This window comes from Caloenas nicobarica, chromosome 3 (assembly GCF_036013445.1).
Source record: "Caloenas nicobarica isolate bCalNic1 chromosome 3, bCalNic1.hap1, whole genome shotgun sequence".
Taxonomy (NCBI): Eukaryota; Metazoa; Chordata; class Aves; order Columbiformes; family Columbidae; genus Caloenas; species Caloenas nicobarica.
In genome coordinates this window covers 16,556,903-16,582,813 of record NC_088247.1, presented here as the reverse complement: position 1 = coordinate 16,582,813, position 25,911 = coordinate 16,556,903, and the positions used below count along the sequence as shown (strand labels likewise).

At 47.8% G+C, this 25,911-nt stretch overlaps 1 protein-coding gene across 1 annotated transcript in view; it reads left to right on the top strand.

Annotated features, from left to right (window-relative positions):
- The first annotated feature begins 835 nt into the window (after nucleotides 1–835).
- The window catches only part of GRHL1 (grainyhead like transcription factor 1), a 40,457-nt gene continuing 15,381 nt past the window's right edge, over nucleotides 836–25,911 (top strand). Inside the window, exons 1-9 of the mRNA XM_065630961.1 lie at nucleotides 836–882; nucleotides 4,418–4,604; nucleotides 7,727–7,797; nucleotides 9,274–9,664; nucleotides 10,456–10,532; nucleotides 11,339–11,495; nucleotides 11,988–12,099; nucleotides 13,267–13,361; nucleotides 25,708–25,866. Of these exons, the coding sequence (XP_065487033.1) occupies nucleotides 863–882; nucleotides 4,418–4,604; nucleotides 7,727–7,797; nucleotides 9,274–9,664; nucleotides 10,456–10,532; nucleotides 11,339–11,495; nucleotides 11,988–12,099; nucleotides 13,267–13,361; nucleotides 25,708–25,866 (1,269 nt within the window). The 5' untranslated portion in view covers nucleotides 836–862. The remainder of the gene's footprint in view (nucleotides 883–4,417; nucleotides 4,605–7,726; nucleotides 7,798–9,273; nucleotides 9,665–10,455; nucleotides 10,533–11,338; nucleotides 11,496–11,987; nucleotides 12,100–13,266; nucleotides 13,362–25,707; nucleotides 25,867–25,911) is intronic.

Genomic DNA, 25,911 nt, shown 5'->3' with positions numbered 1-25,911 from the left:
ACCTGCCCTTTTCTCCCAGCGCGCGTTCATCTATGAGACGCGTGACGCCGGGATCCACTGTACTTCGGCACTCGGTGCAAATTAACGAGTCTCGTGTTGGTTTTAGACTTTCCTAAAAAGGGCTTTAGTACAGGAGAAAGAAATAAGGTATATGGGATGGGAGAAGGGAAAGCCATGTGTAAGGTGAAAGCGATCCCAGGGTGATTCCCGCGAACCCCACCGCCAGTCCCGGGCCGCGCCGGGGGCCCGGGAGGTGACACCCCCTGAGGCGGCCCCGGGGGGAGCGGGACGGGCCGATCGGGAGCCCCCGCGTACCCCGGTGCAGCTGCGGTGCCGGCGCCTGAGCGCCCGTGAGCGCTGTACGTGCGGGGGGAGAGCTGAAACCGGGCAGAAAAGGGGTTTTTTTTTCTCAGGAAAACGCCGTTCGACAGTGGGGTGCGCTGCCGGGCCCCAGGGAGGCCCCCAACCGCGGGGAGGGCACCTCCCCCGCGAAGTTTTACTCGTCCCTTGCTTGCGCCGTCCGCCGTGTTGTAACGAAGGGTCCCCGGTTCGGGTCCCCGGTTCGGGTCCCCGGTTCGGGTCCCCGGTTCGGGTCCCCGGTTCGGGTTCCGCACGGGCACCGCTCCACCCCGCGCCCGGCCGTCCAATGGGGGCGCGGCGGCTCCGCCTCGCGGTCCGCGGCAGCCAATGGGAGGCGTCGCTGGGCGCCCGGCCACCTGCGGCTGCGGCAGCCACCTGAGCGGGCGAGAAAAGCCGACAAAACCCGTCGGTGCGGCGGGCTGCGCGCTGCTCTCTCCGCTCGCCCCCACCTCGCCCTCCCGACCAGCCGGGCCAGTTCTGCCGCCCGCTGCCTCCGCCAGACATGACACAAGACTACGACAAGTGAGTGAGCCGGGTGGCGAAGAGAGAGCGGGGAGGAGGGAGGAAGAACCGGGTCCGGTCCGACCGGTGCTGCCGCCCCTCCGGGGGGCTGCGACAAGAGGGGCCCGCCGCCTGCTCCGCTGTGGGGCCGGGCCGGGGGGAGCCGCCCCCCTCTAACTTTGCGGAGAAGCAACCGGAGGCCGCTGCGGGGCGGTACGAAATGGCGGGGAGGGGGAAGCCCTGGACGGGGCGGGGCGCAGCGGGGCGACCCCGGCGGCCACCCCGCCCCGTGAGCCGAGCGGCGAGGCCGGGCCGGCTTTGAAACCCGACACCCGCAGCGAGGCGTGGGGCCGCGCCGCCGCCGGCCTTAAATGCGGGCGGCGGCGAGCGGGCCGCGCTGTCGGGAGGAGCGGGCGCCGCCGCAGCGCCGGGCTGCCCCTCTGCCGGGGGCCGAGGGAGGCGGGCGGAGCCGCAGCGGCGGGTTGTGCCCCCCGCCGCAGCCGGGCGGTGCGAGCGGCCCCCATGGACTTCTACGAGGCGCACCCCTCCGGAAAGGTGGATTTCGGCAGGTGAGGGGGTCGGCGGGCCCGGCCGTGCCCGCAGCCAGCGGCCGGGGGGCTCTCGGTGAACTCGGCTGCAGCTGCGGGAAGCCGGGTGTTGGAAGAGCTAAATCTGAGCGTAGCGTTCTCTGTAACTCCGTGGTGTTGAACGCCGAGGTGTCTTCTTCAGACGGATCCCTCGGGGGTTTGGTGACTTGGGTTTACTCCTGCACTTGTCACCGCGCCCGTCTGGAGACGGTGGCCGTGGGCACTGTAAGTGGCTGGAAAATGGGATAACTCTGAGGGGATTTGAAGAACCGAGTGTAAAACTACAGTATTTTGAATAATCGGTGACTCGAATGGACTCACTTTCTAGGGAAACCATAGGATTTCTACCAAAGGCGTTTCGATGTTTGTCTGGTTTTATTTTTTTTTTTTAGTATATAACTTTCTAGAAAGAGGACTCTAATGCAGCAGTTCACTAACTTTACCCTGTGATTAGGATTTTTCCTATTTTTTTTTTTTTTTTTTTTACCTCTAATGACGCTTGACAACCGAGGCCATAGCAGTCGAGGTACATGAGCTTCGCTTTTCTGGCACGTAGAAAGAAGCCAGCGAATGAAATCATCTCTGTTGCCTCAGCATTAAAGGTGTGTGCTGTGCAAAGCCCAGGTGTAAAGCACTCTGAGGATCTCTGAACGTCTCCAGTTAAATTGCACGGTGACAGAGAGAAAGGGAGGGTTGCGGATCAGTGAAGTAAGTAGGAGTAGTTTCTGTGATCTGAAAGCTGTGGGTTTCTCACAAACAGAGAATATTTACTTTTCGTGATATTCCTCTCCTTCCACTTTAGTCACGTAGAAAGTAAAATTCAGAAATTATTAAAACTGCAGTAGGAAACTTATTTCCAGCCGACACTGGACATGTCCGCTACTTTGCGAGCAGATCCATGTGCCAGTAGTGTTGAAACATAAAAGAAAAATAAATGTTTATCTTCTCTTATTTATTATTTTTATTATTATTAGTTATTATTATGCTCTTATTTTCCTGAAAGAAGCTGTGGCTCTGTTAAGGGATTGAGTTACTGCCAAACCGTACGCTTCTCTTGATAATTCTGCAGATGATTCTTTCTACGCTGCTTTTAGGGGAGTAGGTTACCTGTAGGGCAACGTGCATTATATTTAGGTGTTGGCAACGACAAAGAAATAGCACAAAAACGTGCTGGTTTTTGCATTTGCTACATTTCTGGTTAGTGGCTGCTTTAGTTCTTGGTGGTTTTTGGTTCTCCCTTTCTGTGTGAGCCTTGTGTTGCTGGAGGGAATCAGCTTAGTGTTCTTGTGAGTCCCAGCAAGGCTGACTGAGCCCTTCTGCTTTGTCTTCTGCTGTAAAGTCTCTAAGAGAAAGTGGAGACTGCCCCCCGCAACATCAGAGGTATCCGCATTTTGGTATTTGCGTCAGTGTGTACACAAATACGTACAAAGGCATAAAGAAAGGACTTGGTGCAAGGGCTTGTCTTTTTTGTTGTTGTTGTTTGCTTTTTTCCAACTATATAGTACTGATTTACAGCCACAAAGTGCTCTGATAAATCCTGGAAACTCCCACTGGCTTTAAGTGTCTTCAGCTCAGCCGAACTGTCCTGGAGCTCAGTGAAACTCCTGTCACTGATAAAGGACCAAACGCGTCATTTGCAAAGTGCTTTGCAACCTTTTTGGTAGAAGGTGGTGATAAATGTAGGATACTGTTAAGATTATTATAGTGATTAGAGTATTTCACAACTTCTTATTTCCCAACTTTTTGTATTTGTAGTATATTTCAATCTCTGAGTGCATCTGGGTGAATAGATGAAAAGAATGCTTATCTACTGGGAAAGGGTGTGATGGTGGCGGGGAACTGCTTTTTGTGGGGATTGTGGTTTTTTTGTTTCCTTGGGTTTTTTGGTAATATTTCACTTATTTTAAACCTATTACCAATTCATTAAGAAACACCGAGTTTGGCATTATTTAAGAAAATAAAAAAGCTCCCTTTCTTTCCCCTTCCCAATCTGTAGTAACTAACGTTCCAGCTTTCACTGGAAAGAAAACTTTTTGAACTGGTTTAAAAGTCAGATTTAAACACAGTTAACTTGAACTGACTTGGAAGATGAAGCGTATATTTTACCAATAGAACTAAAGTATATTAAGTTGTCTAAGCTGGTATGACAGCATTTTCTGCAGATTTTCCACTTTCACCTGTGGGCAGAAGGTCCAAGTCGTCTTGGAGCTTTCTTGTTCCCAGTCATCTCAAAATGTTCAGAGTAAACACTTTTTTTTTTTTTTTTTAACGCTACAATATAAAGGGAAAAACTCCAGTTTTTCTCTCTTTTTTTTTTTTTTTCCCCAGTCATCTGTTGAGGGTGTTTCAGACTAGTGTCACAGGTTATTTCAGCACTAACCAGGCAGCAAGTCTTTTGGCTTCTCTTGTCAGAAAAATTCACTGCCAAATTGATTTGAGGTCCCTTTGACCTATTACCCTGTGAAGTCTATAACTGATTGGCAGCTTCTAGATGGTATTTCAGATATACTCTGAGAGCCACGGCAGCTCCTGAAAGCTCTGGGGGAAGGAGACGTTTCATTAATTCACAATTTCTAGTTCCACGTGGGAACTGGAGCAGGTTGCAGCTTGGTATGGTATTATTATGTAGGGCGGGCTAGAGGTTTTGTAGGTGGTAGGCCAGTAAACATGTGGAAGTCTTTCTGGTTTGGATTCAGAGCGATCAGCTGTGCTTTTAAACGGCTTTGCTATTTTATATAGGCTGGTGTAATCCAGCTGAGTTTGGTCAAATTAATCCTGGTTTACACTGAGTGTGAGTGAGATCAGAATTAGGTTTCTGGGCTTTTTGTGTTGACTAATCCTTGCAGTGCACTGAATCAGAATATGAACCTTGTGAAACTGGGGCAGCTAAGTTAGAAGAACTTTAGGAATGTTTTTCATGTGTTCTAACAGGTGGCTTTCTTCTTTCTTCCTTTTTTTTATGATTCAAGTAAAAGACCCGTCTTGGTTCTTCAGAATGACTCTCTCTACTCTCAGAGACGTCCTTACACCAGTGAAGATGAGGCCTGGAAAACCTTTCTTGAAAATCCCCTTACAGCAGCTACCAAAGCTATGATGAGCATCAATGGTGATGAAGACAGCGCAGCTGCCCTGGGACTGCTGTATGATTACTACAAGGTAGATTGGCGTGGGTACGCTCTGGGAGCCAGCAGAGCTCTCGTTCCACCTGTGGAAAAGGTGTCATTTGCTAGAGGATTTTACAGAAGCTATGACTAGATCACAAAGACTTTAAGCTATGTGGTTTTTAAATGGAAAAAAAATTCCATGTCACTTTTTCTGAAAGTTGGTTTATTTTTAGCTCAGTAGAGCAAGATTCCCTGGATCTTAATGTAATGGGTCAAAACTTCAGTAGGACTTTGCCTGTTGTCTCTAGGTTCTGCGGGAGCCAATATATTACAGAAGTAGGTGTGAAGGATGATACTTCAGAGCATGTCTGTGTCTGAATGTAAATGCACATGGAGAAAGAAACTTCTCTCCTGCTGCTGGTGTGATCCCTGTTCTGGTGGGGCCCTTGGCTTTTGCTGGGACTTTGATGTGCTACCTGACTCTCAGCTGATACTAAGCTATCACTATGGATTTTTAGCAGTGTGTGGGGTGGAAATGCCCACCTGAAGGGGTTACTGTCCGCACCTTTCTAACCTTCCATGGCCTTCAGCTACCACTGTCTGTTAATCCTTTGACAGCTTCAGTTGTCTTCTCCAGTGTTCATGGTCTTCTCAGAAACATGTGCCTTCCTAGATGCTCACAGGTGAACGGAATGCAGTCAAGCAGATAACCTCCTGCTTTGTAGGGGATATATTTTGCTGAGCTTTCTTTCCTAAACACCAGAAGTCTAAGCCAGGGTAGTTAGGTCTGTGTCTAAGTCAGTGGAGACCAGCATGCGTTTCCAGGCAGGGAGGTGTCCTGCCTGTGTTAGATGCCTGTGTTATGGTGGCCCAGCTCACCAGGTGGAGATGCCTGTTTTTTTTCTTTGCTGAGTGTGCAGGAAGGCCAGGAGGCTGACTTGGCTTGCGTGCCTGACATTTTGGCTATTGTCTTTTAATAGTAGTGAGCACAATTGCCAGCCTTGGTGTGTTCTTCACGCAGGAAGAGGGGCTGACTTGTGCACGCAAAATCCTTGCCTGCCCTTTTAAGAGCTGAACGTGCCTTACGTATCAAAGTATTCTTGTAATGCTTAATATGGAGATTAACGCTCCACACACACACACGACAAAATGCCGCAAACTCACTGATGTGGATGTTATTCGGGTAGTTTTGTGGGAAAACTGGCTTTCTGCTTTGTGCCTCTGCTTGCTATGCTTTTGGGGGGAAAAACCAAACCAAAACAAGCAAACAAAAAAACCAAACACGAAACCCCAAACAAACAAACAAAAACCCAAAACCAAACCAAAACCCACACACTTTCACCAGAACAATTTTAATCCACAAAATAAATGTTGATTTCTAAACCTGTAGATTACAAAGAAAGCATGATGTTGATCCTTCATGCTTGGCAAAGCAGAAGGGATTTGCTGTACATTAACGTCTAATTCGGGGTTTCCTCTCGTGTTTGGTTATCAGTGGGTGTATAGAAAAATCAGTGGAAGAACAGGTATGCTGCACACTTCGGTGAAGCAAGATGGTTAGAAGTTGAAAGATTTATTGAGGACTGTGATGAAGTAATGCTAGAGGGATGACATCTAGGCATTTCTGATACGCCCCCTCTGCAATATTAAAGGTGAGATCACCTTTGCATTTAAAAAAAAAAAAACAAAAGAAAAAAACCAACAGAATCAAACAACTCAAGTTTTCTTCTCTTTGACCAATGGGCTATCCTGATAGCTCAGCTGTGGTTAATAAGGCCTTACAGGAAACAAATCTTTGATAAAAGTCTGGAGTTGAGAAGTGTTGGACTTGAGGCCAGATGTGGCTTGGAAGACCCTTGCTTTCCAGTGACTAGTTAGTGTCACCCTTCTAGGAGCCTCCCAACTAGAGGTTCTCAAAGTGCTGCTGGTTCCTGTGGAAAACTCAGCAGTTCTGGTGTTACTGGAGATTCCAGGTTATGTGGAAGAGCCAGGAGTTAGGTTTTAGTTGAGGGCCGTTTAGAGATGGGGGCTGTTCGTGCAGATATGCTGTCAGTGCAAAGCGGTGGCTCCCCGTGTTGCACCCGAGCTGGCGAACGTGGGCAGTATCTGAGCAGGCTTCAGTGAGGGAAGGTGGTGGGAGTTGATTCCTCCTTACACCACAAAGTGTTTCCTTTGCTTGTTCAAGAGGCGTGTTGAGGGTGGCAAAAGCCCTGGGCGCCGCGTGTGTGCTTGCAGAGGAGCTTGCGTGGACTTGCTGCATGGCTGAGGGGACCTGAGCCCCACGGGCTGGTGCCCGCGGTGGTGAGAGCCGCTCGTGTCGCTGGCCCTGTGCTCTGGGAAACCGAGATGCTGCAGGTTGGAAAGTTTACCGCCTCCTGTGCGCCTCGGCCTGGCAGCACAGCTGGGAAAATGGTGCGTGTCTGTGCCTGAGCTAGGCGGTTGTGTGGTGGGTGTTGTGGTGTGTGGCGTTCTCAGGGTAAATCCTGCCCATGGCATAAAGTGTGAGAAGCAGTATTGAGCTGTTTTGGATCCAGAGCACTGGTGTTTACCTTTTGTTTATAAAAGACTTAGCGCAGTTTGGGCCAGTGTGTTGTACATGGCCTTGCACAAGAATCAGCTGTAGCATCATAATATGCTTCTTGAACCTGGTCTTCCCTGAATCCCCTGGTTTCTGAGGAGAAAGGAAAACCTTGAGTAGTCTTTTGAGGAGGTGGCCTAGGGAGCACGTGTCCATGGGAAGGGGCTGTGGAGCAGTGTCCTTTCACAAGCCTTGGGCTCATCCAGCATGCTGAACCCTGCCAGCCCGCGGAGGAGAAAACCTGCACCACCAGTGCAAACCTCGGGAGCTCTCCTCCGAGTGCCCTCACCCCAGTGCTGGTGCTCCCGGCAGGGTTAGCTGGTTTTCTGCACCGGTTTTACCAGTGCGTGGTGCTGGCAGGAGCCCAGGGCTGGCACAGCTGGCTGGGTCAGCCACACAGGCATCCGTGGGGCATCACCTGGGACAGGCCTGCCACCCCAAAGCTGTGGGAACATCAGCCAAAGTGTAATATTAATAAGAACTGGTATCACAGAATGATGCTTTCTCAATTTCACCAAAGGTCTGTGTGTTTTAAGGAGCTGTTTGTTTTTGTATGGGAGGACGAATGCAATTACAGTATGTCTTGTATTTCCCAGGTTCCAAGGGAGAGGAGGTCTTCCACAGCTAAACCAGAGGTAGAACATCCTGACCAAGATCATAGCAAAAGGTATCAGTTTTTATTATTGCATGTCTGCTTATCCCCCTTCCTTCCTAGACCACCAAAGCTGCTGGAAGAGAGAAATTGTTTGTTTTTACTGTGCTCCAAATTCCTCTGCTGCCCCAGGAGCAGGATGGAGATTGGACCATTATGTGGAGCTGAGGCCCACACTGCTGCTCATCACTATCCATCTGCTTTCTGTGTGCTGGTGTCGTGCATTCAGCATAGCAAAAGCTGCCCTGCAACCCTGGGCACAGCCTGGTAGCACAGATACCCTTCCCGAGGCTGCGGAGGTGCCTGGTGACCCTTTTACTTCTGCGTGCGGTTGCCTCAGTTGCTCATGGCCGGTTTTGTTCTCCAGCACCAGCAGCATTGTTTCTTCATGCATGGGCTGGTAGGGAAGGACTTCAAAGCGCTTGCGACTTAGCTTTGGTTTTGTATTGCTCATGGACTTCTTTTGTATCCTCTGGAACTCTTTCCTTCCTTCCTCTTCCTGCCCTCCCTCTCTTGTGCCTTCCAAGCAGAAGATGATACCAATTAAGTAAATATTACGAATGTGAGGTTCATTCAAGCCAGGCTTCCACTCTTGCCTTCCTCTTCCTTTGGACAGACTAGAAAGCTTTAAGGACTCAAGGTGAGGTTTTTGTGGTCTGGCTGAGCTGATTGAATGACTCTTCGCTGAGAAGAACAGTCTGGTTCCCAGCCACGTGTTCCCACTGCTCCCCTCGTACCAGCCCTGGTCTTCCACTGACCCATAACCTAGCAGGCAAAAGAAAAAAAAAAAAAAAGTGGCTCATTTTCTGCCAGTGGAACAAGCCAAACTGGCTCGCTAAGGGGACGGGAGAGCGTCAGAATTGGTGCGAAGGAGGGGGCAGGACAATGTTGTGGGGAGGGAGAAAGGGAGGGCAGGCAGACTCAGTGGCTGCTCGCTATGAGGTCAGCTCAGCCACAGGCCTGTGTTGTCCTGGCAGAAATGAGTGTGGTGGGGTGGAGAGTGTGAGGTTACGCAAACCACTCCAGGGAGTCTCGGTATGGATTTTCTTGGGAGTTTGTGTGTGAAAGAGGAGTGTAATTTCCCTGTTAGTGCTTCCCAGGTGGCAGAGGACCGGCAACTTCGCTCTCGGTCCTCTCCATCCACCAAAGAGCAGTTTTATGGAGCTGCATGTGCCGATGCATGGTGGGAAGGGCCTTGAAGCTCTTACTTTTGGATGACTGTTTTCCAAGCAGTGAGGATCTGGGCTGCGAACCCTCACCCTTTACTCCAGGGTAGTTCATCTCAGAGGTAGGGTTGTTAGCAGTGGGTGAGGTTACTTTTTTGAATGAGTTTCTCAGCTTTGCAGGTCAGGATTGAGCTGTTCTGCACAGGCAGGGGAGCTGGTATCAGCTGTTCCTGTCCAAAAGGCTGAGAAGTATTTCTAGTTCTTGTTTAGTGAGAAAATCAGCTGTATAATTTATGCGTTATTTTTTTTTCTTTGTCCCTTAAAGGAACAGCATCCCAAATGTGACAGAACAGTCGCTCATTTCTGCTGGAGAAAACAGAGTCCAGGTTCTGAAAAATGTGCCTTTCAATATTGTCCTTCCACACACGCCCCAGATGGGCATGGACAAGAGAGGCCACCTCACAACGCCTGACACAACAGTCACTGTTTCAATTGCCACAATGCCCACCCATTCCATCAAAACGGAGACGCAGCCCCACGGCTTTACAGTGGGCATCCCACCAAGTGTCTACCACCCCGAGCCCCCTGAGCGGGTGGTGGTCTTCGACAGGAACCTCAATCCCGACCAGTTCAATTCCAACACCCAGCCTCAGAACTCCCAGAGGAGAACGCCGGACTCCACCTTCTCAGAGACTTTCAAGGAGGGTGTGCAAGAGGTACCAAGAGAGACGAGACAGTTGCTGTGTGTGTGCATGTCTTGATCTGGATGGGGAGATCCTGTTCAGTCTTTAATTGTTCTTGTTATGTGAGCCAGAAATCTGTCCAGTGATTTAGGAATGGAAGACTTTCTCAGAAAGATACATAAATATAACTTAGTAAATAAAGCCTTCACAACATGAAATCATTACCAAATGAAATGACTGATCTTACTAGTGACAGAGCCTTTGGCTTGCAGAGTACGGAAATAGTTATCTTGATGCACAGCACAGGGCCAGGTTTTGCAAGAGTTGAACACTCTGCTGTGCCTTTGCAGGTACCGGAGTGAAGTGACTGTGTCTGTAAGCTTCCTTACTGCCAGTTTCTAGGTATGGGGTGTGTCAGTGGAAAACAGTCTGTTTATTTTAGGGCCTTGGGTGAGAGGTAGACTTGGATGAAACCCCATGTTTTTTGTTTTATGGTATCAGCTAAAAACAACAGAGTAACTGTGTTTTGATTTTTAAGCAACTCAGCAAGGAACCATGTGGCTATCCCCTTTCTTTGAAATTTGGGGAAGCTTTAAAATATTGCCCCAAGCGGATTCAGAAGGCTTATGAGATGTGCTTAGTTGACACCCAAAAGTTCTGGATTGAAACCCTGCTTAAGTGTCCTGTTTGTACAGACCAAAAATCAGTTGTTATCTGATGATCAATTTGCCTGCCAGAAGTTCTGTGGTAACAAGTATCTGTTTAATCTTGACTTCCCTTGTTGCTGCTGTGTTAATTGTTGTTTTGTTTTGTGTCTACCCCAGGTTTTCTTTCCTACTGAACTGAATCTCCGGATGGCCAACATGAATTCAGAAGATTATGTGTTTGACAGCATTTCTGGGTAATACTTTAAGCTCACTACTTGCCCATATCCTCCTTTTCTCTTACAGTTGGCTTCTCCGTGTGCTCAGGGAGCAGTACAGCTCACTCCCTTCTGTGCTGAGTATCAGGCACTGGGACTGCTGTAGATCTCAAATCCACAACAGTGCCTGCTCATTTGAATTTGGCAGTTGAAAGTTCTGCCTCTATCTTAAAGGAAAGCTACATGCAGGGTTGGAAATACCACCCTGTTTCAGTCCATGTGCTTGTAAGAACTCCCTGTCCCATGGGAGGGTGCGGTGTTGTCTGTGAGCTCTGCGGTGGTCTCAGAGCTGGCTTTCAGCTGTGTCCCTCTCCCTGGCCTTGCTCTCTCCCTGTTGGAAACCTACAGCAGAAATGGGAAGGATGAAACTCATCTGAACTCCAAGGGAGGGGAATAAACTCATCGTTTGGTTAGCTGCAGTTGGCCAAGGAGGAGGAGACGACTGTGGCCACTGAATAGCTTATTAGCTTGTGAATTGTAATTTAATTGCTAGTAGATACTTTTCTGTTCCATGGGAGCAGCTTGCTGCTCTCAGCCTGAATAGGGCGCTTCCAGTGTTGCCTGCTGATGTATCTTGGGATTTAGCTTGCCAAGAACTTCTCTTAAGTGTTCATTCATGAAGGAAATGGTTGAAAAAGGGGCTCATCCTGTTTTCCAACTTCCTTGCCTGTTGGTGGCTTAGTGAGTCAACTAACAACTTTGGAATTCCTCCAAATTAGATGTAGAACGTTTGATCGGCTTTCCAGGAAAATGCCATAGCAATCGCTGCCCTCTTTGCTCTGTAGGAATAACTTCGAATACACTCTGGAAGCCTCTAAGTCCCTCCGACAGAAGCCCGGGGACAGCACGATGACTTACCTGAATAAAGGTCAATTTTACCCGATCACACTGAAAGAAGTGAGCAGCAGTGAAGGAATCCACCACCCCATCAGTAAAGTCCGAGTGAGTGGCAGTTCTTGTGGCTCTTGGGAAAGAGGGTGTGTACAGCGGTAGCCTTAACTCTCCCAAAGTGCAGTAATCTAAACCAGAGCATCAGCGCTAAGGCCAGCTTACCGCCTCACTTACGTCAATGCTCGTTCCTTTGCTTTCCACCTACTTCCAGACCAACCCATCCTGGCCCAGTCTGTTAAGAAGTGGTGTCAGCACTTGTGTGAAGGTGATGCAACACCTGGAATGAGATCCTTGAGCTCCAGTTAGGAGAGCAGTTCTGCTCATCGCTGTTTATGACCCAGAAAGCGCTGCTGTCTGCCTTCCTGTTTGGCAGCGGGGTGCCAGGTACACTGTGGTCGTCAAGTTGGAAAGCCTAAAGCAGAAAACCTGATACCAGGAAGAACTTCCAAAACAAATTTACTCTGTGGCCTTTTCTTTCACGTGTTTGCATTTTGTTTTATTTATTTATTTTTTTAAATCTTACCCCTCTCCTTCTCCTTTCAGAGTGTCATCATGGTCGTGTTTGCTGAAGACAAAACAAGAGAAGACCAGCTCAGGCACTGGAAATACTGGCACTCAAGACAGCACACTGCCAAACAAAGATGCATTGACATAGGTAAGGAACACTCACTGCTGATGTCAAACTCCAAACCTAAATCCTTGGCAAGGTTTGTTTTTTTTCTGCTAAAGCTTTGTTATTTTAAGGAAACTTTGGATCATGTTTTCTGCTGTCCATAGCTTTGCTGAAAGCCCAGAGAGGCTTTAATTGCTTAGAACTAGTGCAGTAGTTTGGGCTAATTAAAGAGGCTGAGTTTTGAAAGTTTTGTTTGACTGGTGAGCAGGCTGACTTCACGGTTTTGCATTGGGAGATCTAACACCCCACTACAAACTACAGTTGTTTTAGTATATCCTGGTGCTTGTAGCTAAACGGCAACTTATAGACTCTCTGGCTGTCCTAAATACTGTGTTTCTTCAAAGGACAAGATCCTCATAGAAATAACACTAATGATCCTCCTTCTAACAACTTCACTCACAAGTGGTCTTTGGTACATGTAAAAAAAGAAAACACTGCAGATTTCCACTTGCCTCCAGACAAGGCTGGGGCTGGCTGACTTCCAGCCTTCTCTGGCTGAAGGCTGGGTTGTACTCCTAGTCCCTTCCTTCTGTGAATAAAAGCTGGGATTAATCACTTGGCACTTAAAGCAGACGCGCATGCAAATCTTTGTTATTGAAGGAGTTTTATTGAGAGCTTATGCCCTTGCCATACAGGGCAGAGTTTCCCGCACATAGCAGGCTATGGTGCAGGATGTGTGATGTTTGGGATGTCTGCCTTTCTTGCTGGAGTTTCTAGTTTGGAATTTCTGCCTAGTCCCTTGTTTTCTTCCTTCCTCCTATTTGTTGGGTTTTTTGTTTGTTTTGTATGAGAACCATTTCCAGGCTTTTTAATGATTCATTTTTAAGTACAGTTCAGCTCTTTCCTCGTGAGGGTGGTGAGGCACTGGAACAGGCTGCCCAGAGAAGCTGTGGATGCTTCATCCCTGGAAGTGTTCAAGGCCAGGTTGGATGGGGCCTTGAACAACCTGGTCTAGTGGAAGGTGTCCCTAGCCATGGTGGGGGAGTTGGAACTAGATCGACTTTAAGGTCCCTTCCAATGCAAACCATTCTGTGGTTTCTTTTGCCCCAAAGGGTTGCTGAGGAGTTGCAGTTTCTGGCTGCTTTGTGGGATTAAGGTCTCCAGATGGTATCCCTCTTCCTCTCTCTCATGCATCCCTCTTTCTAACAGCTGACTACAAAGAGAGCTTCAACACCATCAGTAACATTGAGGAGATCGCATACAATGCCATATCCTTCACTTGGGACATCAACGAGGAAGCAAAGGTATGAGACCATGATTATATTTCCTGTCCTTTTAGCAGATTCAGGGGCTGGGGGAGGGGAAGGGTGTGTGGCCTACCTGGTGATTAGCATGTAACAAGTTTGTTTACGCTCTTACATTAGGCAGAACCTTCTGGCTATTTCTTAAGAGGGTTTGCATGCGCAACCGTGGAGAGCTTTGCATCTACTTTAAGGCTCTTGGCAGAACTGCCTACCTGACAGACAAGTACTGACAAAAGGAAGCGCCGAGCGTTTCCAGGGCAGGTGAAGCGGTGCGGGAGGTGTGACAGAGCGTAGCTGGGCTTGGCAGGGAGCACGGGCTTTTGGAGGATCCCGGCTGCAGGTGGAGGGCAGTTTCTGAGGGAGTTAAAGCTGTGGCAGTGGGCTTGCTTGCAAAAGGAGGAGTAGCTGCTGCCATTGAGCTCCCAAAGCTTGTGTTGCTGAGACTGTGGATCTCAACACCCAGTGACCTATTTCAAGTTAGAGCAGCGTCCTGGTGAACTCTGGTTTGATCTTTTTTTCAGGACTGTGGGCACTGTGGTAGGTGTGTAAGTAGGGGCGGCTACTCTAGCAAGTAGCTAACTGCAGCTGTTAGAAGCCACTCTCTCTAGCTTTTCAAAAAGGCCCATGTATCTTTTTGGTGCCAGGTCAGAGCAGAATCACCTCTGTTGCAAACGCGTTTCCCACCAGTTTGTTGCTGGAGTTGAAGTGCAGGAGTTTTCTTTGGAGAGTTTTGTTACTGCCTGGGTTTTTTTTTTTTTAAATAGAGAATGGTTTCCTTCAGTTTTTGGAGGCTGGCTGTTCTCTTGCTAGTATGTCGTGTGCTAGTCACCACTGTCATGGGGAAAGCTACTAGTGGCTACAGACTGCCATGTCTAGGCAGAGCCTAGCTTGGGGGACACAGGAGCTCTCGGCAGAGAATGCAAAGGTCCTTCTCTGGAACTGTGTGCACCACTGTGCTCTGCAGGAGACACAAGAGATGGTGTCACTGCACAGAGCTTGCTGTCACCCTGAGCTTTGCTCTGTGCTACACAAAGGCTTTGGAGAACAGAGACAGGTAGAGGTTGTGTGGGGGCTGGTTTCAGCTCTGTGGGAGAAGTTTGGGGCACCCGGCAGGCAGCAGCAAGGAGCTGCGTGTGCTGCTGATGGAAGTGCTGCCTTGCTGCATGTGTGCCATGGTGTTGGGCGCCAGCCTTCCCTGTTCATCAGACTCTGCTACTGGATGTGGCTTCAGTTGGGTTGAGAGGGATGGCAGGGAGGGCCTTATCAGCCTTCTAGCATCCTGCAGCAGGGGTGATTTATTTTTTTATGTAAGCATGAAGCGTGTTTGCTCTGTGAACAAACAGATGAAGCTTTGGAAGGGCTCTCAAAAGGAGGCAGTAAGTATTCCCAAAAAGGTATCCTGCTGCCATTGACAGTCTAACATGGTCACATTCAAGGAGGTCTGGTAATCTGTGTCTTCAAGGTACTAAGGTCTTAAGGTTTGCACACAGGATTGGATCATGCAGGCAGACATGGCAGTGATTTCTGATCCCCAAGGAGTCAGAAGCACTTTGCAGCTCTGCAGCTGCCTCTCTGCAGGCTGAGCCATGCTGCAGTGGTAGGGACAGGCTGCCAACCCAGGAGCAGGGCTTAGAGCTGATGATGAGAACCCCATGGCTGCCCCAAGGAAAGCCACCCCTTCCCACTGGCTGGCAGAGCCCAGACCTATGAAGCTGGTGCAGGTGGTCGTATCCCAGGTGCTTTACAAATCCCTGAATGAATAGCTTCAGTGATTGCAGGTCCACAGGGAAATTCTGAATAGCAGCTTGAAAAGGTCTAAGGATCCTCAAGGTGGTATTTCCACTCAGGGCAGAACTTCATGGGGCGAGGTGGTGCGGGAAGGCATGACTCAGACTGCCTTTGTAGCTACATAGGTAAATTCACCTCTAGATTCACGGTTTTAGTGTGTGAGATCCATATACTTTCAGTATTGGTTTGTACGAACCTGCAGAGGGGACTGCTGGTACCAGGAGTACAAGCCTGGGCTCCTGGGATCAGTATCATATTAAGACAAAAATACTCTGGAATTCAGTGTTGAAAGAATTAGCATTTTCAACAAGTGCTCTCTGTATTTAGGCATCCGTTTAACTTTATTTCTTTTCCCTGAGTGGATGCGTTTTGTCAATGGTTGGATTTCTCACCAGTAGAGCTGCAATTCTTTCTCAACTCCTGTGATCTTATCAGGAGCTGTGTGAGCCAATTTCAACAATTTTTATTGCATGGTTCATTTACCTTGCATGTTCTCTCTTTTATTTTCCTTTTTTTTTAAGTTTCCCTCCCCTCAAACAATAGTCTTGAAGTATATGAAGAGAGCAGGGAACAGAGCTGAGTTTCTGATGCTAGAGAAAGTCTTCCACAATAATAAACAGTGTCTTAATTTTTATTAACAGCAGCAGTGTTGCATAGATTATATATTTAACCAACCAGCAACCCTTGATTATTATAAACTTGCTTCCCCCCAAGACTTGGAATTATTACCTGGACCAGAGCCAAATTGTTGTTCTGGGGTTGCCACTTCTCCCATTTCCCTCTTGCTCCCAGTTTGCTGTGGGAATGGTTTGGTCCTGTGCAGAGGTATCCAACAGGAGGTGATGAGGCTCTGCATCTGGGATTTTTGATGTAATTACCCATCTAGGCACCCAGGGATCTGCCTGTGTGTTGGGTTTAAGGAAGAAAGAGTGTCTTATCACAAGAAGTTATCCCTAGCACCTCTGGGACCAGGTACTTGCCCTTCTTGTGCTGGCTCTCATTGAGGAATGTGCAGGGATGTTGAACCTCTGCTGCCTTGTCCATGCAGGAGAGTGTCACCTGCTTGAGAGAGTGTTTTGCCAATCCCTGTGGGGCACTTCGAGGTTCTGTAAAATGCAGCTTTCTGGGGAAGAAACACTGTTTTCAGGTAATGTGAGCCATGTGCTCACTCTGTAGCAAGGAACACTGCAGCTGCGGCATTGGGGGATGGAAAGGATGTTTGAGATGCCCTCAGCAACCAGTATTTCCCAGTTTTGTTGTGCTGGGAGAGCTGAGGGTGATGCCAGACACAGCCGGCAGGTCTGGCTCTGCGCGGATGGAGTTGTCGCCCAGTTGGCTGCGTTGGTGTGCTCTTTGGGAGCCCGTTCGTGTGGAAACCAGGAGTATTTCATGCATGACAGACACTTGCCACTCGGGGACCAGGCAGTGTCCCTGGTTTTCAGAGCAAATACTGTGTGCTTCTTTCTGTCAGCTCCTCTCTGCCCTCTTCTGTTGCTTTGGGACATCACAGGAGAAGCAGCCACTTTATGGAATAGTGGTGGGCTAAATATTCCCTGTGTTCAAGATGGGAAAGGATTTGGAATCCATAGCCCCCTTGTCCTGAGACAGTGAAGGCAGCCGAGGGTGGGGAGGAGAAGACAGACTGTCCTGGAGTGCTGCTCCTGAGACTGGGAGGAGGGTGAGGACAGGGCAGAAAGATGGACACAAGATGTTGCGGAGTGGGGAGGTGGTGATTCTGGTGGGCTTCCAGGTGTCTGTGTTAGAGGTGGGGTCTGACCCCACCACCTGACAGATCAAGGGAAGGGAAGAATGAGATGAGAAGGCAATAGTGCTTTGTGAAGAGAAAAGGGGAGAGGGCGAACTGGGAAATCAGTTGATAAACTGGTCAGTTGTTGAACTGGATATTTAAGAAAGCCAGCAGAGCTACTCAGTCAGGAGCCATCCTGGTTGGGTGGAGGCATGGTCTGATGAGTCTGACAAAGATGTGTAGCTGATACACTCACTTGCATGCCATAGGTAATGCTGGAGTTACCCTGGGGCTTACGGAGACTTCAAACAGTTTCCCACCCTGTCCCAGCCGTCTGCTGTGCTGGGCAGACAGTCAAGGTGGGGTTCTTCTCCTGTGAACAGCTTTTAGATGTCTGAACGCAAGCTTGTCATCTTTTGCTTATATGACTTCATTAGGTATGGGGTGTCTTGAGCTGGGATGGAGCTTTCTCAAGAGGTGTGTGCCCCTCCTTGTTGACTGAGCGGGCTTGGCCATCTTTAAAATCAGGGCATTTTAAAGGTAGGGAGGAAGAATCTTGTCCTTGCAGCCCTTTTTTATCAGCAGAACCATTTGTAGGTCCAGTTAATGAGTTTTGGGGTTGGGAACCATCTCTTCCTAGGTCTGTACAGCATGACCAGTTCTCCTTCTCTTAGTGGGTACCTGCTATAGGGCTTTCAATGAAAATTGCCGGTTCATGCACTACAATGCATATTTCTTTTGAGTGTTTCCTGCTGCTCTTCATGATGTTGGCTATTGTCCTGTTCTCTCTTGTTACCCGTTAGGCAGTGAAGCAAATTCTCTATCCCTTACCTTTGGCCTGGGGACATGGGCTGCTCTCAGGTTAGTGCCAGTTGAACAATCTGGACAGATCGGTTTCCCCAGGGTTAACTGGCTTTGCTGGATCCCGCTTTACTCAAACCCTGCCTGAGCTCCTGCCCGGTGGGGCGAGAGGGCTGGGGCCTCATGTCTGAGTAGGGCCAGTGATAGTAAGAGCCAATTTGCCCCATTTTTTGTAGTCCTGCCAGTGCAAGGACCCCACTGTTGTGCTGGGGCGCCCCTTCCACACTTGCCAACGGGTCACATCTGAAACGTAGTGTTACTGGAAGCAGCTTGCAGAGAGGGGCCCCCATGGAGGTCTTCTGTCTCTCTTGCTTTAGGCTGGATGGTGGGACTGGAGCCAAAAATGGTGTCACTGCCCATTAAGGGATCTATTGTCCTCCCACTCCTTCCCTCCACACGCACACAAAGGCGTTGTAAGCCAGATGCTCTGTGTGAAAAGACCCTTTCTACTGAAAAGGGATACATAATGAGCGTGTAAGAGGGGCATTTAGAGGTGGAGAATATTGTAGAAGAACTTTTTGCTGTTCCCCCAAAGGGAAGGTGCTGTGCTGTCTCTTGTGACACCATCAATGACAAAGCAATTAATGCTGCTCTCTTTTTTTTGTTATTGTTTTTGTTTTGTTTTCTTGTTGTTTTTGGTTTTGTTTTTTTCTAAGAAAGGTGGAATGGTCTTGCATTAAACTAATTTGAGGCTAATTTGGGTTCGCCTTTTGAAATAGCAGATTGGGCAACGAGGGTGGTCTTCTGCCAGATCCTCCTGTGTGGTGACTGCAATTCTTGGGCAGGATTTTTTTGTTCAAATGAGCTCAATTTTTGGAGAGGGTGGATCTCTTGCTACAATTTGAAGTAAGGTTGGGGTGTATACCGCTGATACATTTTAAGAGTTTTTTTCTAGAATAACCCTTACTTGGTGTTCACCGTAGGAAGAATTTCAGCTGCTTTGATTAATGAATATCGCATGCATTTATATGGATGCCATTGTAATGAAGCAGCAGCCATATGCCTCATTAAAGAAGGTGTTGCCACCTTCAGTGGCATTGAGGAGGTACAGGTTTGTCTAGTTGGAAATGAAACTATGAAATGTGATGAGTCAAACATACTTAAAGGAAGGAGATTGGTTTGAAGCCAAGGCTGCAGACCACAAGTACTTTGAGGCACAAGTACATGCAGCCTTCAGAGCGGTGACACAGGAAAGTCACAACAAGTGCTGCTTACCTGCCTCTTCAGGCAGACCTCTCCCTACTCAGTCCTGGGTTTTCTTAAAAACAAGCATGTATTGCCCTTGATTTTAAGCTTTGCAAATTAGAAGCGAGTTTTCAACTGATGATTTTTCTTCAGGACTTGGTGCCCCAAACTCCACCATCTCTCTAGTCTTCCAACCACCTATGAAGCTCACAATGTGTTACCTAAAGCTGGAAAAAAAAATCCTCCCAAAGGTAGCTCTTCTATAGAGAAAACAGGGAGGTGACATTTTCCTCCTCCATCCCTTTCATTCCTGATGGCAAAACTTCCTTTTCAGCCATTTTTGTGCCTTTGTAAATGTAATTCTTTCAGGTTTGTGTTGGGTTTTTTCACTTTTTTTTTTGTTGTTTGTGTGGTGGTGTGTTTAGGTTTTTTTGTTTGCTTTTGTGTTTTTTGTTAAGGTTATTTAGTGTGTTGGTTGATTATTTTTGTTTGTTTGTTTTGGGTGTGGTTTGTGGGATTTTTTGCATGTGTGTGTTTTGGATTTGGTTGGTTGGTTGGTTTGTTTGTTTTTTAACATTGCCAGGTTTTTTTGCCAAACTGCTGCTTTTGCTTTCTTTCCAACCAACAAAAGCTGACACCTGGCCCCGCACCTTTATCTTATCAGAGCGTGGGGTGGGAGGAAGCCTCGGTAGCACTGGGAACCTCTATCCCCAGGTTTCCCACGTGTTCCCTGTATTTCCTTGCCTCAGAACAGGTTGGAATAACAATGAGCATTGCTCTTTGTGAGCAGGAATTCATATTTTCCTTTCATTACCATTCGTTTTTGTTTTGTTGATGGAGTGAACTCGCTAGGAGGATGTTCTCTTATCCAAGGCTGAGCCGTATTTCCCACCCGGCGTTCCTTGGCGTGGTGTGGGACTCGCGGTGTGTTCTGTGTCAGTCACCCCAACTGGGTTTGGTAGGTTTGAATGCAAACGAGCTTCCGCGGGCTGCGAGCAGGAGGTGCTGGGTCTGGCTGAGCGGAGCTGGGAGGGACGGGGCCCTGTCGCACCTCTGCCAGACAACCCTTATTTGGAGCATCCGATCCTGAAGGCAGGAGCCGTCTGGGGAGCCCACAGGTGCATGAGTTGCCCAATTCTTTTTTTTATCACTCTTTCCTGGCTCGCCTCCTGCTGATGCAAAACCTGTGGTGCATGTGGGAGGTGAAGAAATGAATGTGAGAGCAGTAAGATTAGCCACCTCTCAGGTGATCTGTACCAAGCTTTTTTTTTTTTTTTCCCCCCTCCTCCTTTTAAAGACAGAAGAGTCTTCCCAGCGCCGCTTGCTTGGGATGTGCCGCGGCGGCTGTGTGCGGGCAGACCCTGCCTGCCCTGCCGCACCCCGAGCTCCTGGCCGTGACCCAGCGCCCATCCTGGATGCCGTGGTAGCTCAGCGGTGCCCAGGGACAAGGGCTTGGGGCTGCACTGCTGGAGTTTATAAAGCTTTTTGGGCTGGAGGTGGTTTGCATCCAGCCAGCTCACAGCACAGATGAAGGACACTAAGGCCTATCTTGTACACACCCATGCAGACAAATCTTCAGAAAAGACCCTCTATTTTTCCCTTTTATGCTTATATTTGTCCAAGCCTTTAGAGAAACTTCGTGCTTTCAGCACTTAAATAACAACCTTTGAGCTTCTGGGTAAATTTTCTTTAGTGGAGGGCTGATAAATGAGTTGTTTGTGGAATTTGGGCGTGGGGCTGCTCCTTCAGGTAGCCAGCGAGGAGCGCGGTGACCACATGGCTGCGTACTCCTGAATTGCACGGGCGTCTGTGGGATACCAAGCAACTCGCAGCTGCCGGGCTTTGCGTTGACATTCCCGGGATTCCTGCTGGCAGACGCGGTGGGGAGTGGCCGTGTCCTGGCATTGGTGATAACTGTGGAGCTTCTAGCTCCTAAGTGTGGAATGGTGCATGTCGTGGTTCTCCAAGGGAGTCTGTGCAGGCGGAGGAGGAGGGAATTGGTTTGTATCCTCTTGTCCATACCCAAGTCCCTTTATTTAGGTCTGATGGATCCTTTACCTTGTTTGTTCCTTTGGTTTTTAATCTGTTGTAGCCTCAAGGGCTCCTCTTCACATCAGTTTAGTTGAGGGTGTGTGTGACCCTTTGTCCTGCAAAAAGGGAAAATAACACATCGATTAAGTTGGCTGCCAGTGGGATGTGTGGTGGTGGGTCCACAAACCAGGCACTGCCTTTGTGCTGGGGAAATGGTCCCAGGACACATTGGAATCCCTTTGCCTGCTGTGTCTCGGGCAGAACATTGAAATTATTTAGCCAAGGTCAAGAAAAGCAGTATCCAACTGCATTCCCTGGAAAGAAGCTCATAGCAGTTTAAGCTGTCCCTGATTGTTGTGTTGTAGGCTCCAAACTCTGTATACTGTACAAACACAGTAATCCAAAATCAAAAGCATTCTGACAGTTCTAAGTTGAATATAATATTAAAATGAGAGGCTTTTGCCTACTAGTGGTAGAAGAGAGTGGAAGTTTTTATCTGAATTCTAAATAGAGAAATACCCAATGGGCTTGGATTGAGTGATGTCTTTGTCCTCTCAGTACAAAAATAAAATGGAGCAGAAACAGGAGGAGGTGAATTAAATTTAGCTGTCTTCTATTGAAACAAAACCCATGCGGAGCAAAGCAATCAGACTGGAATAGTATCAAGTCTGTCTTTGTAGAGTCTTATCCAGAAGGATGTACAAGACTGCATGGTGGGGACATCTGTTACGTGGCCATCCTGGCTCACCTGTGCCTGTGTTTGCTAGGGGCTGGCCAGAGCTTGTGGTGCTGAGCTGCTGCCATTACCTGTGGCCGCCCTACACGGTGTTGATTGGCACCTACATATTGTTCCTTGTCAACTTGGCTTTGCAGTGGGTCAGAAGAGGCCGCACAAGGTGACGTTTCATCTGAAGTTGCTGCATATGTAACCTTTGCACTAATCAGAATTGCTGGTGCTTTTTGTATGACAAAAGAGCACGGCGTCCAAGATAAACCGAGGAGAAAGATCTGGGTATGCAAGCCTTCATTTTAAGAGGCATCTTTCATCTCGCTGACAGCGAGGTTCCTGCAGCGCTTTGATTGCCCTTTAATTATCCCTGCTTTTCCTGGTTTGTTTGAAAGGCAGATCTTGTTAGAAAAAGGTGCTGTGTGGAAAGAACTTGGCTGCCTCTGCTGCTCTTCCTTGAGGGCACACAGCAGAGCTGCTGGGTTGTTTTTTTTTTTTCTGCATTATTAAAATGGAAGATTGTTTCTCGTAGATCTGGAGGTAGGCACGGTGTGTTTCTCCCGAGTCAGGCGAGGAGGGGCACGAGTGGTTGGGTGTTTAGAGCAAACTGGGAAGTCATGAGGTCTGGCTGCTTCCCACGCCGACTTCCAGCGCGATCCTGGGGAGGTGCTTTATTTAATCCCGCTGCCTTCGGTCTTTCGCTATGTGCACTGGGCTGCTGCTCGTGCGCCCCAAAGGCTGTGGGAAACCCAGCCTGGAGCTGGATGGAGCGGGCTCTGCAGGGGTCGGGCTGAAAATCACCACATGTAGGGGCTCAGCAGCTCGTACCAGCTCACAGCTTTCATGTCATTTGGTGTTTTATCTGAAACCCCACTGTTGCGGAGCCATTTGTCTCAATGAGAACCTCAGCTTTCAGGAATAATAATTAAAAAAAAAAAAATCGACCAAAAAGAAATAGAAAATAAAGCCTGGCTTTAGTTGGAGAGAAAAGCCTGGAAATATGATTCAAATATAGACTAAAGGCTTAATTGCCAAGCAAGCAAAATAACTTGAGAACAGGTTTCTAATCCTCTTAGAAATCTCAGTTTTAAAAAAAGTCTGCGTAACTTTTGAGGGCTTGACTCATGTTTGTAAGTGCTCAGGCTTGACAATGCTCTATTTTTAAGTGCTGTCTTTATGTTGAATCTTGGGAGGAGAGATGATTTTTTTTTTTTTTAAGTAACAACATCTTAATATAGCTGAGAATGCGGAACTGCCCTTAGAAAAATAGGTTGGACACATGAAAAGGAATCTTGCTCAGCCGGCTGAAGATGCAGAGCAACTTCTGTGGTTACGTTTTTCTTTCTTCTGGCAATTTTGGGGTGGGGATGTAGCTGGCACAGTCACTTGGCCTTATGTTTCTTTTCGAAGGCAAATCAAATAGTCCTGAACAAAAAGCAGCTGCCTTGAAACTGTTTTAGCCCAGACTGGAAAAGCTGTTCTCTAAGACATTGTTTTTGTGGAAGTTAAGGCAGCTTGAGATTGCTCAAAAATATGAGTTACAGGATGGGTAGGGAGAAGTAGAGGATCCTTTTGAATGGATGAGCAGAAGACAGGCTGGCGCTCTGCTTCAGAGGGATGATTAGGTTTTAGTTGCCATCTTCAGCCCTGAGTCCCAAAGACTTGAATGGCATGAAAATGAAGTCAGCTGCTTAAAACCAAAGCTAATCAAATTGAGGGGACTCTGGAGTAGGAGGATAATCTTTGCCATCTGACCGGCAATCCCAAGTTCCTATGCAATACCCGCGCAGCTCTGCTGCCCTGGCGTGTGTCTCTCATGCTGGGACCAGCGCTTCTACCTCCAGCCCAGCGTGCTGTGTGGCTGGTAAGTGTGAAAACTGAAAACACGGACCTGAATTAATCCAGTGAAGAGGTGACACCGCTTGCTAGGGAGCTGCACATTGAGTCCGCTGGTGTGCAGTGGTGTGAAACTCACAACGAGGGATTTCACAGAAGTTTTGAGGCTGTTGTGGTGGACGTGCTGACACGGCTGCTCAGGCATCTTTTCCTGAAGAACGCAGTCATTTCTTCATACAGGCGTGAGAGTTGTTTATGAATATTCAGTATGGGTAAATAAATTTAAAATTAAAATTTAAAATGTAAAAATATGCAAACAGCAGAGCTGAGACTCCTTTTTAAAAATAAAACCCCTGCTCAGGGAACACAATTATTCAGGCTGTGCTCACATCTGATTACCTGGCTCCGAAGTGGGTGAAAGCAGCTCTTCACACTCCTGGAAGCTTTCCCCGGGTGTGCCAGCGCTCCCAGCAAAACGCCCTTGTAGTGCTGAAGGCAGCAAAAAGGGAAGGGGGCGGATAAAAGCCGGCAAAGCCATCACTTGAGTTAGTCTAGGAAAGACAGGGAAGAAGGATGTATTTAGCGCTTTCCAAAAAACTCGCTGTGGAGGGACGTGGGTTGTTTCATGCTTTTCGGTGTCCCTTTGCAGGGACCTGCGGGGACGTTGGCAGCTCTGCGGGCTGGGGTGTGTGTGCAGGGGAACGATGGGGACTTTGCTGAGCTGGTGTGCGGGCAGCTGCTGCTCACAGGGGCCGCAAGAGGTTGCATGTGAATCTCGAACATTTCAACAAGTTATTAGGAGAGAAGATGTTTAGTTCTTCCCCACCCCCTCTGCCCCAGCCTTTGATACAGCTGTTATATATGGGGCGGGGGGGCAAGTTTGTATCCTTAATCTGGTGATAGTTATTTCCATTTCCCCTCTTCTGTTAAAACTAGTAAAGGATGTAGCAGCACCTGTGTCAAGAAGCCCAATGACAAGCACTTTGCAAAGCCACAAATCTAACCCAAACCCATGAGCTTTTCAAAACCTACCTCGAGATTTTGCAACTCCAGGATGGCTCCGGGAGGTGGCACTAACTCACCACACAGCTTGTAGTAGTAACAGAATTAGTAAGTGATCAGTAGTGGGATAGTACTCAGTATTCCTGCGGAATCTCTGTCAAGGTGCTTCTGGCTCCCGAGGCTTTGATTTTTTTTTTTTTATTTTTTTTTTATTTATTTATTTATTTATTTATTAAGCAGCAGGTTCCCAGCTTTTATTCTTGAGGTGGAGAGGAGCCATTGCAGGTCTTCATAGCTCATAAATTCCTGGTAATTAATCGTTGAAATCTTTTCTGAGACATGCTGATAATGAAGATTGTGTCTGGAGAAAAGCCTGGCACACAGGCAGCCTATGTTCTGGATACAAAGTATTCTAGTCTATCTGTTCATATCCACAAAAGGATGTTTCTTCCTTCTGTTAAGCAGCATTGGATTTATTCTCTGGTTGTAGTGTTTTTTAGGCAATTACAAAAATGAAGTTAGATGTGTTTGAAATCACTCTTAATTGATTTTCTCCATGATATTCAAAATAGTGTTAATCTTTTAAGTGCAAAGCCCAGAAACTCTTTCACTGAAATAATGGCATTATCCCTGTGTTTAAAGATAGCGTGTTGCCTAATATTTTTTAAAAGCTTTACTTGGCTTTGTGTTGTCATTTCTTTTTGTAAATTATATGTAGTTTCAAGCATAAGCTGTGCTTACAGCAGCTTATGTAAAACTCATGGAAAGCTTTAACTTGCCCAAAGTAACATGCATTTTTCAAAGCATGGTTGTGTTCGTACCAAGATGATAAAACACTGGGCAGCGAGGACTGGGTGTAGGAGAATTCGTGTTGCTAAAAGTCTGATATTTGAGATCTATTGGGTGGAAATATCTGGAAAATATGGGTGGAGTCTTCATAAGGTTCCGAGAGTTTGGAATTCATTCTGGACAAAGTGGCTTTGCCCCTGTAATGGCTCTTATAAAGAATTAAGAATGTTGTATCGCTTTTGGGGGATTTTACTTCATTTCTCAGGAGAAATTCCTGCTTTTAGCGGCGAGGACCAGCGTTCAACTCTCACCGAACAGTCCCTTGCCCAGCGGCCAGGAGTCTGTGTGTCACTGATGGGCGCTGCTTTCCCCTTATGCAGGTTTTCATCTCTGTGAACTGCCTCAGCACGGATTTCTCCTCTCAGAAGGGTGTTAAAGGCCTGCCCTTGAATCTTCAGATCGACACCTACAGCTACAATAACAGGAGTAACAAACCTGTCCACAGAGCCTACTGTCAGATTAAAGTCTTCTGTGACAAGGTAAGGTTGGGTCAATGTGCCAGTAACCTTTCAGGAAAGGCTGTT